This window comes from Ruditapes philippinarum, unplaced genomic scaffold, assembly GCF_026571515.1.
Source record: "Ruditapes philippinarum isolate M1 unplaced genomic scaffold, ASM2657151v2 ctg708_1_1_1_1, whole genome shotgun sequence".
In the NCBI taxonomy this organism is placed as follows: domain Eukaryota; kingdom Metazoa; phylum Mollusca; class Bivalvia; order Venerida; family Veneridae; genus Ruditapes; species Ruditapes philippinarum.
Window position 1 is genome coordinate 251,399 of NW_026866967.1, and position 12,866 is coordinate 264,264.

At 30.9% G+C, this 12,866-nt stretch overlaps 1 protein-coding gene across 2 annotated transcripts in view; it reads left to right on the forward strand.

Annotated features, from left to right (window-relative positions):
- Window positions 1–438: 438 nt before the first annotated feature.
- LOC132734363 (neuroligin-4, X-linked-like) overlaps window positions 439–12,866 on the forward strand; it is a 134,979-nt gene continuing 122,551 nt past the window's right edge. The window contains exon 1 of one of the 2 annotated variants that reach the window (XM_060721095.1): window positions 439–2,550. In XM_060721095.1, coding sequence (XP_060577078.1) covers window positions 2,046–2,550 — 505 coding nt within the window. In that variant the 5' untranslated portion in view covers window positions 439–2,045. Of the gene's footprint in view, window positions 2,551–7,110; window positions 8,653–12,866 lie in introns of those variants that run through there. The other variant, XM_060721096.1, reaches the window with a different exon arrangement.

Below are 12,866 nucleotides of genomic sequence, written 5' to 3' on the forward strand. Positions count from 1 at the left end.
AAATGCAAAAAAAAAAGATATTCAGTAACACTGATGTAATCATTTTAATTTGTTTATACGAGTCTTCTTAAAACCTAACTTTCACTGGAATTAGGAGAGAAATAAGCAATCATTATACAAATCAAGGTCAATGTTTATTCTTGTCAGTATTGACAACATCATTTGGCATCCACATTCTTCACTTCAATCACACATGTTAATGAAATCATATTAAATTGAGAGAGTTTTGTAATTTCCCAGTATTTTCCAGGCGGATTCGTTTATTGTTTTATGTCTGAAGAACCGCGCGCAACATACTTACAAAAACTTAAACATACTCTTAAGCACGATAGAACGAATTGCTATGTTTTGATTGTACAAATGGCGATAATAGGAGTGCGTATGTAACGCCAACACATGTGTGATCGCTTAAGCGTCAACAATTGTTTCCAAGTATCAAACATTCGGGAAATTCCGCACTTCAAACGTAACAGTTGTAGACTCTGTAGGAAATTGCTATTTTTTCTCTCTAAAAATCTATTTTAGTGCCACGGGATTATTGTTACTAAAATGACATTATAATTATCTTTTAATTAGATATAAAACATTGGATAGTGCATATATGACAGATTGAGATTCTTACATAATGACACGGAATTGTGGGAGTTACTATTGACGGATTTACTTCTAAGAATTAGCTATTAAATGACAATACTATTAATTGCTTCTTACACAGAAGTTTGTTCTAATTAATTAAGTTATACCCAGTGACAGGCAGAGAGTACGGAATTAATAATTTACACAAAAGGCGTACTAAGCATGTCAAATAAAAGAAACAATTCGCTAAGAATTTGTTAAACTCTTCAAACATCAATCAATAACAATAGTGGTGTGTAGCACAATTCATATACTCTAAATTAGTTGCACTAACTGCTCAGTAGGGTATAATTTGCGCTACCACTGCTTAAGCAATTATTTGACTGACTGTATTTTTTATGCAGCAGTTTGAAAAACGGATAGGAATAGCATATGGACTGTGAATCAAAAAGAGATTGCATTCAAACATATTGTGTAGGATATCATTATTGGCAATGTGAAAGTGTCTCTAAAATTGTTAAGTATACTTACATATACATTTATTTTCGCCATACGAGTTAAGGGAAGTAAACAAAATAAAAATAGTAAAGTTGTTATTGGTAATCCTTCAATCGGATTTGCAGAGGGTTTAGTGACCAGAATGTTTTGAGTTATGTGAAGGAAACGAACGTGAAATATGATAAGACAAGAATTGATGTAATAACATTAGCATGGGTAAGGGAAGTACACAAGCTTTTATACTGTTCACGATAGAGTGATAAGATATATAGAGAGATTGCTATTTTCACTTCCCAGGAATGAAGATTTTCTATTTAGATCGCTAGGTAATGAGCCATTATTGCGTGACAAATTAAGGCTCATTTCCTTACGAATATTTATTAATAAGAAAACGCGAGCAGTAGAAAATAGTTTATTATATTTATAATAAAGGATACAACCTTCTTTAATGCACTATCAGTGGACATGAGTGGGTGGATGTTTTAAATAAATCGCTTGCTCGGGAGATCTTGTCTTAATCAGTTATTTCACGTGTCGTCATGTTGAAAGTGTGTTTATCTTTAAATTTCAAATTTGTAACACATAAATAGGACATTATGACATATATGGATTTATCAATGTCTCGATTATAAGTTTAAAAAGTGATAGCTGGCAGCAATTGACAATTAACAGTTGTATTTATTTACAAAGTTGAAGGGAAATACGGTTGGGTATAATTCTTTTAATTGAAAATCGGTGGTTTTAATCGGGCTATTTTAGGTATGCAACTGTTTCTAATTTGAAATATGTTCAAGAATCTAATTATTTCAAAGTGGTTTTAAAAATACCTATTATCTACGGAACGTATCAGATCAAACACTTACTGGATTTAAAAGGTATTTCAAACCAATATAAAGGGATAGTTAGAGCAATTATTTTATTTTAACAATAAAAAACTATAAATAGAACATTTCAGTGCGTGTGCAGAGAATATGGATTCCGGATTTATACTAGTCATTTTTAAACTGTTTCTAGTAACAGAAATTTGTAGTCAACATTACCATAGGGAACGGACTCAACTTTACCCCATGTCCGATAAGTGTGAAATAGATCGAACTCATTTAGGTGACCATAAGATTGATATGAGGGACGGAACGGAGGTGCAAGGTATGAAGGTAAAGTTTAAACGTTCGTGTCATCTACGGGATGTAGATGAATACCGCGGACTGAAATATGCCGAGCTTAATCTTTCAGATAAAAAGGCAATACGATTCCTTCCGAACAGAGACCTTGTCAGGCCAAAACTTAAGAAAGATAATAAAGAAAGATTTGCAACTGAGTTTAAACCTGTTTGTCCTCAAAAACTTATTGACGAAGTTAGAAAGTCATGGAATGGAATACCTGAAATAATTCTCGAAAGGCTTGTAAAAATTGGAAAGTTTACTGCTAAACAGATAGAGGCATGCCTATGGCTGAACTTGTTTGTTCCATTTAAAGGTAAGACTATAAACCGTATTGTACCATTAAACCTAGAACAACATGTTTTAATATTTTCTATGGAGACTATTTTAGGAAAAACAACATCTTTAGTAGAGAATCCACGTATTCTGAATTTAAGACGTTTTGTCCAAGTTTTTTGGTGGTAATTTATTCAGTGACGTAAGTTATTTGATTTACAACCAACCTCCTGTTTTCTAATCTTTAACATGTGTCATTCAATAGTGAGAGACATCTTTAAAGATCCTGTATGTTTTGTGGTTGATATTGTTACTGTGTGTATACCACACTTGCAAAAAGTTATATATGTATATAATTATGCAAATAAAATAATTTTCAAACATCGAAGAATATGTAAAATGTGTACTAAAACCATGAAAAAATGTGTTACAGGATCTTTAAGAAAAGGTTTACCAGTATTTCAATGCTAACTTTATATTGAATTTTGCCATAACCACAAACAATATACTTTTAAGAGATTTTCAAACATATTGCATAGATTTCAGGCGATTAATCAGCTAGCTATCAAGTTTGTGTAAGTTCGACGAGTTCTATTTATATCAGATAATTAGGAAAACGATTGAAACATACATTTTATACATTTTCTCTTAAACCGTCTTCAAGAAAAGGTACATTGAAGCAGCTGTCATTTATATTTTGAGTTTTATTTTCGTTAAATGTTTTTGCATGATTGTGCAAATGTTTAGCATTGGTTTACATGAACTGTTAATTATCGGGTAACAATCAATTTAAAGATGATACAATAAGATATATATTCATCAGGCATATATAAGCTATTCAAACTGTTTTCTCTTTCACTTTTGGAAATAATAATATCTAATTAACTTCTTGTCTTGACTAGCACATCTACATCACATATTACTGAGATGTCGTTGTCAAAATGAGCCACGTCACGACAAAACCAACAAAGTGCGTTTGCGACCAGCATGGATCCGGACCAGCCTGCGCATCCGCACAGTCTGATCAGGAGCCATGCTGTTCGCTTACAAACGGTATAACAAGTAGAGAAACTGATAGCGAACAGCATGGATCCTGATCAGTCTGCGCGGATGCGCAGTCTGGTCTGGATCCATGCTGGTCGCAAACCCACTATGTTGGTTTTGTCGTGACGCGGCTCAAATGTCGTTATTTTGTTAGCATACTCGTAGTTGCACGAAATATGTCTATAAAAGTTGACATAATGTCATGTTAAAGCTGCCAAATGAAACTGCCATAACCCAAATCCTGTATTTTATAGTTAATATTAAATTACATACACAAAGCTATAAACGTTTGGCATTTCTTAATTTCTATTCAGAATTGTATAGGGAATACCTGTGTCATTTGCATAATTTTATTCTGGATCGAATGATGTATATGAATAACGAAGTATAAAATGCTTTAGTTTAATGAAAATTATCTATATCTTTTTAGTAATATGATGTTATAAAGGACTGAGCTGTTGTTGAGGTTTTAATTGCATAGCAAAATAGGACAATAAAGATTAAGCAATAACAATTAATGTTAGCGCATAGAATGGTATGCGTATAATTCTTAATGTATTTTGCAAATATTTCTTTTTTTTTGTGCTTATGCTGATATATGTCAGAAATACAAATTTTATGATTTAGGCTTTTGGATCTCAGTTGAGTTCCTTTAACAAATAAAGTGCGATTGCCAGCATAAAGTTTTTGACTCAATAATAAGACGTTTTAGAATACAGAGCTGAATTCTGGATGCATGAAATATAATGATATAATATTTGCTGTATATCTTAATACAATTCAAATTGAATTCATACCGGGCGATCTATATATGTTTTTAAAAAAAGCTAATAATTATATTTCATTTAACTGGTATGCGCGTTCTCAAATGATACCTAAACCATATATTTCAAAATATTTAATTTTTGTTTTTCACTGTATTATCATTTTCTTTCTCCTATATCGCTCAAAAGTATATTAATTATGGAAACGCAACATTATAATTGTGGATTATTTTTAATAAAGAATAGCTTTTAACCCTTTAGCGATAATCGTAAAATAACTTGTAAAGAAGAGTGTAATATGTTTTTTTCCGTTTTAGAGGATAACTCCCTTAAGTATTTCTTTTTTTAATCTATAAATACAAATCGTGTTTCGTAAAAGCAATATAAACATTTTTTTTTGAAGATCGGATCAATATGTAATTGGATTTACATGTCTAGCATATCACAAAAGAAGAGTGAATATTATCTAGCTTTTCCTGACTTTTAATCGGTTATCTATTCTCAAAATAATTGACTACACCGAATAAAGGTCTAGACACTGCAATCGTTTTACAAAATGAAACATACCCTGTTTGAATAGGTCTTATTAAACTGCTAAGAGTGTACTTCTTCAACGCCAAGTCTTATCATGTTGTCCGCATGATTAACGACCTGACGTCAGGCAAATGTATACCACATTTACATCACTACGAGAGATTCAATTTATAGATGCATCTCCCACATTAATATCATCTGCTAGCTAAAGCTTCCAAACATCTTATAATTTACAAAGCATAATCTAATACAAAATACAATTAATCATAATTATGTTTAATAGATTAGGGGAAAATTAAGATCTAAACGAGGAAGTGTAGGGTGATTATAATTTACTTTTAAATCAATTAATTAAATGGATGGATTTAGTAAGATGTTTGTACACCAGCAATTAATATGTGATTAAAATCTTTGCCTGTATCAATTACTCTGCATCGACCGTCTATCAACTAAATGAAATGATTCAAATTCTTCAAAACATTTACAATTCTTACAAATATATATAGGTAAAATAAACTTACATAAGCATGAACAACATGTTTGTTAAACATGTAAGTGATTTACAATGATTATACACAATTACAGAATTACAGAAATGAATTAGATTGGAATAAAGCATTTTAGGAAATAAATAATTCAGCTATACAAGCAAGTATATGTTGGATTTTGAATTTATTCTGCTATAATTACGATGACCAATGATAATGGTATTTTAACGAAACGATTTCGTTACCGTAAACATTCGGATATCCGAATAAAAGGTGGTATTCATTTTCCGTTTTATTTCTGTTACATGATTTACCAATACATTGATCACGTGGTGTAAAATCCTAACGACCCGCCTTTATAAATAGTATATATTAACGTAATTAGCTTTCTATTTGAATAGAATATAATTATATAATAAAATTCCTTTTCTTACATGTTTCACATTTATCCAAATATGCTTTATACAAGACACTGAAATGCGTTATAAAATCCAATTTAGTTTTAGTTATTTCTTTATACGTTATCATCCTCTAGATTTCTGTCAAAATATCTGAACTTTGATTAGATATTTTGCTTTTCCCTTTTGTCTTAATTATTCATTAAATCTTACATATATAAAACATTTGTCAAAACTTGCGTAGGAAAGATCATTTTTACTTTATGTCATATAAAATTCATATTTCAAGCAAAATTTGCCAGCTGCACAATTAAACGAAGTAAAACTGCCAATCAAAAACCAGTGTTCAGACAAATTAGTTTCTGATATATGTATTTATTGTCAGTTAAAATAGAAGTGTTTAGACAAAAAATTCATAACAATATCAAGGAATTTATTTGCACAAAAACACGGCTGGATAAACAAATAAATTCTGAAAAGTTATTGCAGGTACTCACCATTTTATAGGAAATATTAATGTATGGAATGTTAACATAATACTTAACTTTATTACCAAAACAAAAGAAGTGCAGTTGGCTTATTATTAATAGATGGAGAATTATTATTATTATTATTATTATTATTATTATTGTTGTTGTTGTTGTAAGGATATTTCAAACTTAATTTTTTTTAGTTCACCTGGTTTGTAAAAAAATGCACTGTAACACCGCACTTTGGGGTCAAACGCACTTTGAGGTCGGACCCCATAGTGCGTTTGACCCCAAAGTGCGGTGTTACATTGCACTTCACATGCTCTAAGACAATCTGTTGTTTTTTTTTATTTTTAATGAAGTTTGGGTGACATCATTATCTAGAAATATATTAATTTGGTTGATGTGTTAATGAATCTTCACATACTTTACAATATATGAGTGCCATCTATGTAAAAACTGTATCAACGTAACGGCCATTACAATTGTACTACCTGAGATTTATTCACTTATTTTTTAAGCCTGTTTGATATAATGGATTATAGGTCAAACGTAAAAAAAGAGATTTACAAAAGTACAGCCAAATCCAACTTAACAACCAATAAAATTCCTGTTTTTATTGTACGGATGGTGATAATCTTATTGCGGTGGTAACGCCAACACATGTGTTATCGCTTAACCCATCAACGGTTGTTTTATATGTCTAACAATATGACCGAACATAAGTAATATCTTCAAGACAATGCCTTTATCTTGTAGGTATTGCTTTTCTAGTAGGGAAAAAATGTCAATAGTCTTAAGAGTCTCATTCGGGATGTTTCGGGATCTTCTAGCAGAAAAAAAGACCAACACACATTTCAACAGCTTAAAGCCTTTAATGCTAAGAAGATAGGAAGTACAAAACTTAGAAAAGCCAGGAGCGAGTTCGGGAAAATTACCATCGGAATAATACTGATATTTTTCCTCGTGACGTTTTTGTCTTCTTAATAAATCAAACTGTGCAATTACTCGGATAGATTAGTTTTATGTAATTAACCGAAAGCGAAATCTTTTTTAATGACTGGTAGAGCAAACGTGTCGACATACAATGATTCCTCTAAGCTGTTAGATATAACAGATAGACACATGCATATTGAATGAAATGGAAATTGCATTCAAATTCATTATAGGAAGTTCTATTGTATCGATTCGTAAGTTTATCTTTATAAGATCGTTGCACTAATAACGTAACATTTCCACGAAATAAAGAGAGTGATAAAATGAAGAACCATTCCATTATGAGGGATAATCTATCGGGCTAGTTTTTGCTCTCAAACACCGAGAAGTTTCGCAATTGTCAGGGTAATTAACGAGATATAAGATTGACCAAGAAGAGCTTTATCACAAATATTACTGCAAGAAATTCACTCGCGTTTACATCGTTACTGGCAGTAGGATTAGATTGAAGTGATAACGGCTACCATTACATGGATACTGGAATTTTGTATTAAAGCAGATATGCAATGAGGGAATATAGCGTGATAAAATTCGCTTAATTGTGTAAAGGAAATAGTAAAGCCGGAAAAGATAGGAAGATAAAAAATGGCTTACATCTTTTCCTAAATTGAGGTATCGAAATTTTGACGATCGTATAAAAAATAGTGAAAATGTGTTATTTCAGTGATATATTTCATTTTGGCATACTTTATATGAAAATTATGATAGTATCTTTGTTTAAGATTAAATAACATGATACATTTAATCAATAAACTACATTCAAGAAAAAAAGTTTTAACGACTTTTGCCTTTAAAGGGAGAATTTTTTATTTGGTACGATACGGTTTGTTGATTTTTGAAAAAGCGGTGGCAAAATATAAGAAAAGTAATGTTTTCTCAAAGCTGATTGCTTGGTACATTTTACAATATTCGCCATAAATTTTTCATATATTGGCGTGCAGACATGGGCACTCAATTTATTGTATCAATTGTATTTACTTTGATAATTGAAATACAGAGTCAATATTACAAAAATGGTCAAACGCAATTTTATTCCAAGCTTTCCGGTTATTGTAAATTAGACAGAACTTATTTAGGGGATCGGAAAATTGATATGCGAGATGGAACGGAAGTTCAAGGAATGAAAGTGAAATTCAAGCCTTCATGTGGGCTACGGGATGTTGACGAGTACCGTGGACTTAAATACGCAGAACTGAATATTGCTGATAAGCACAGTTTGCGATTTTTACCTAATAGAGACCGAGGGCGACCTACTTCAGACAAACATAGTAGAATACAATTTGCCACAGAATATAAATCGGTCTGCCCACAAAAACCGATGGAAGACGTTTTAAAATCATTGAAAGGAATGCCTGAAAAAATATTGGAAAAAATGGTCGAAATTGGTAAATTTACCGGGAAACAAATTGAAGGATGTCTTTGGTTAAATTTGTTTGTACCTTATATAGGTAAGGCTAAAAGTAATTTTATGTTTATCACCAACACCTCTTACATAATTAAATTCTTTCCCAATTAGGCTAATAGACGTGTATATACGTTTGTTAAGAGGTTATGACAAAATAAGTCTGAAATAGAGTGGTTTGTTGTGTACGTTCAAATTCGTGATATTTAAATATATTACTCAACAAATACATTGCAATGCATATTTTACTTTTGACTATATCTTTTTTTATCTCGGCATTTGCTTCCCTTGTAATAAGTTGTTATAACCACCGTTATAGCTTTTTTGCTATGTAAAATCCGATCATTTATTTTGATTTGTATTTGTTTTATTTTGGTATAATATATAGGTGTAATTTATTATTATTTCTAGACTTTTGTTTACAATCTTTTGTACTGTAAAGCGGCGTTAAGCTTTCACTTAATAATGACTTTTTATCAATTTGACAGCCCTTGATTACATTTTAAGTGGACATGTAAGTTCGAGGATGATACTCATTTTTTTCCTTTCCTATTTTCCAAATTTAAAGTTATAAGCCTTACTCGAGTACATACTACATACATGATTGTGATACGATTGTATTTCAAATGTTTCTTTCGTCCATTAATTAAATACCCTATTGGTTTTACATTGGCCATGATTACTCGCGAGAGCACATTATTATTTATTTAGAACGACGAGGTTTTCTGCTTCATGTCTTTACTTAATTGGAAATGGGACAACGCATTAAGCTGCTAGATAATCATTGTGAACATATATTTAGATATATCAGTTGTATTTGTTGTTTGATTTAAATCTCAAAAGGACACACACTAGAAGAAGAAAGGTTACATGACTTTCATTGTACATCATAATTAATTAGAAATATTCTGTCACATGTTAGGTTTGAATAAAACCTACATTTTTAATAAAATGAAACATTGGTTCAAATGGTTATTGAGGTATATATTAATTGTTTAGAAGTTACATGCAACCACGTTAATACGTTCAAATGGAGAAACAAAACTTAAACATTTAAAATTCATAAACCCACACGTTATCGTTTGGAATGTAATGAACTGCACGATTTCGTTATAAATATAATGTGTATGACCTGAAAAAGAATGAATTGTGATATGTCGCAAAGTAAAATCGTATATTTAACTATTTATGTGTCGACGTACTATAGCAAAAACTATAATAAAGGCCCATTATGCCACAGAAATGATTTTAGTTTTATTTTCTTAAAGCTTTTTATTTCCATTGTCCTTTCATAGTTTCCAAAATGATACTCATTGGTCAAGTACCTAAAACATGTTTTGCATTTGTTGCTTTTGTTTATTAATACAGTTATAATGATATGGAAGTCAAAATACTAATTTTTACATATTGCTACTTTTATGACAAATATTTTCACATTCAGTGCTTCTTTCGTCTGGCGATAAGTATCTAATAACATGCTCTAAAACCATTTTTTAAATATTTTAAAATAAATGTGTGCCCTTTCTAAAGACGGAAAAAAATATTCATTTCTGAGGCATAATGTTCCTTCAATACATATAATACATACAAGAAAACTCTTTGTATAATCATTTTCAGAATATGTTTCACATGTTTTTGCCTAATGTATTTGTTTTCATTGAAGGTCTTCTTTGGTCTCTAAAATTTTTTGTATAAATGTAATATAGTTACTATAAGTCATATTGTTTCGACAGTTTGCAGTTGAATCACAATTATTCGAGAGGCGTATCTACAAGTTTGTACTTCTTTATGTTTTGACAATAGATGACAAGGGGTTATCTTCTTTATTATTGTAATAGTGTAATAGAATTCTGTATCTGGCAATAACACAAGTTTACAGATTAATGCTATCATGGTATCAGTTTTGTAAATGCTAGCGATAATATTGAGTTGCTTTTGCCACAAATCTAGAATAAGGTCAACAGAATGTACCTGTGGTACTACTAAGCACTAATCTGAAAACTTTGAATTATATAAATTCTTTATATGCCATTACAAGAGGGTGAAAAAGGGTAATTTTCATTAATATTTATGGTCCAGGAAAATGCTCATTAAAAGTAACATCAATTTATACTTATCCAAGGGTACATAGTGAGTGAACCGATGACAGTAAGAATAAATTTACATTCTGCCATATTTCATTTCAGTTTTAATATTTACTCCGACGAAATGATCAATAACTCATATGGCCAGAAAAAATTTCTGTAAACATCCATCGGAATTTACTTGTAACGTTCAAATTATAAAAATGGCGGGACATTCATTGAACATTTTTGTCAGATCTTCATTTTCCTAATCATTTTCCAATATCAACCGTTGGTCAGTCATCACTATAACAGTCGGTCTTTATTCTGCTCAAACAACTTGACCCTGAAGAAAAGAGCACAATGTCACTTCATCAATTTAACGCTAAATCTTAACTGATTCAAAGCTGTTAGAACAGTCCGTTGAAAACTTGTCCGTTACAGAATAAAAGCGAAACAGTCAATATCGGACCATTAAAACACAAGTAAGAAGAACTAAACTTATCAAAGTTTTGTTTCTACACAGCAAGTCGTAGCTATGAAATTGTACATAAATGTCATTTGGAAAACAATCGTGATGAAAAAGAAAGCGTAATATTATAAACCACATATATATAATATCATGTTATTGAATATAAATATCAGGCAAACTGTGTCCAAAGTCACACAACTTAAGATGATATTTCTATCTTATTATTTGTGTTTCAAAACCGATCCAGGAGAAAAACAAATTATATGTCTGTAGGCGAATGGATGAGTGATTCAGTAGTCAAGTAAATCGCTTAGCTGCTTTTTATCGTGTAGATACGTTTAAACGCCAAACATATAGACAAAATTCATTTAGGAGTTATTGTCATTTCTTTGCGCTTAATGTTCATGAACTGTTGGAGGTTAAGGAATTCAGTCACGTCAAGAAGGCTACGTTTTCGGATTATATTTTTTCAAATGTGTTTTGATAATGTCTTTAGGAAACACTATTATGTGAGCGGTATATCTAAATATTTTGTATTACGGTGCCAAATTAACATAGACTTTCTATGTATTTGATTGACTGTATTATAACTTCGCTAAATGACTTAACAGTAAGGTATATTATTTGACAATGTAGCACTTTTATGTTAGAGTTCTATCAGTCATTTCGTAAATGAACACGTTGTATTTTGTATCGAAACAGACTTGTCGCACTTTTAATTAAAAACGTTTGAAAGACATTTTTACTGGAAAAAAATAAAATCAAGTTAACTATGAGTCTTCAAAATTTACGTCTTTTGTCTCTGTTCCGTTTGTGTTTATTTGTTTATTAGTCTGTGCCTTCACAATCCATGTTCAGACCTTACTTTACAGTTCTCGTGGTGAACAAAACATGCTTATGTGCTTGGACTACTTCGAGATTAATAGGCGTTTGTCTCAAACATAAAGTTATTAGGAGGCACAATTAATCTATTTCAAGCACTTAATCTGAAATCAAAATGTCCTTATGACGGGCGAAATACTCAGTAGGCTTTGTGTTGCTATAGTGAATTCCATAATTAGACATTCTCTTACAAAAGACGTTTTCTTTAAGTCTTTTTGTGACAGTTTAGCAAATATTGGAAGTGGACGGAGACAAATCAAATTTTTGATTATCAATTGTTATTCTGTTACAGCAAATTACCGAACAGTATATTTCGAATTAAAACACAAATTTTGAATGACACAAATTACTTAACATTACCAATTATGCCTTTAAACCATTTTAGTAATAAATAGAATAATTACGTATCGTATAACTAAATGCAGCAAAAGCTTAACAACCTGTATTTGTGCGGAAACTGGTTTTGTAATTATTTGACTGACTGTGCTGTTAATAGGCTCCTGTAAATTACTGAAACGTTTAAAAAGATAGGTATCTGTTGTATTTATGTGTGCTATTTGTAGACTATTCATTTCCTAATTATTGGAATCGTCTACATTTATATCTGTTGTTAATCAAATCTACCTTGGATATAGCAGCGGATTTCAATCACTTAAGAAACAACCTATAATTACAATGATAATAATTTATTCGTTTGGTCGTCTCGTTGCAAGTATTGCCTTATGTATTAAAATATTATAATAACACGGAGATATGTCTCAGAAGATAAAATGCAGATAAAGAATCACTATCTAGAAAATAAAATTGAAAAGGGAGCGTTTATGTTTGCATTTGAATGCAGAA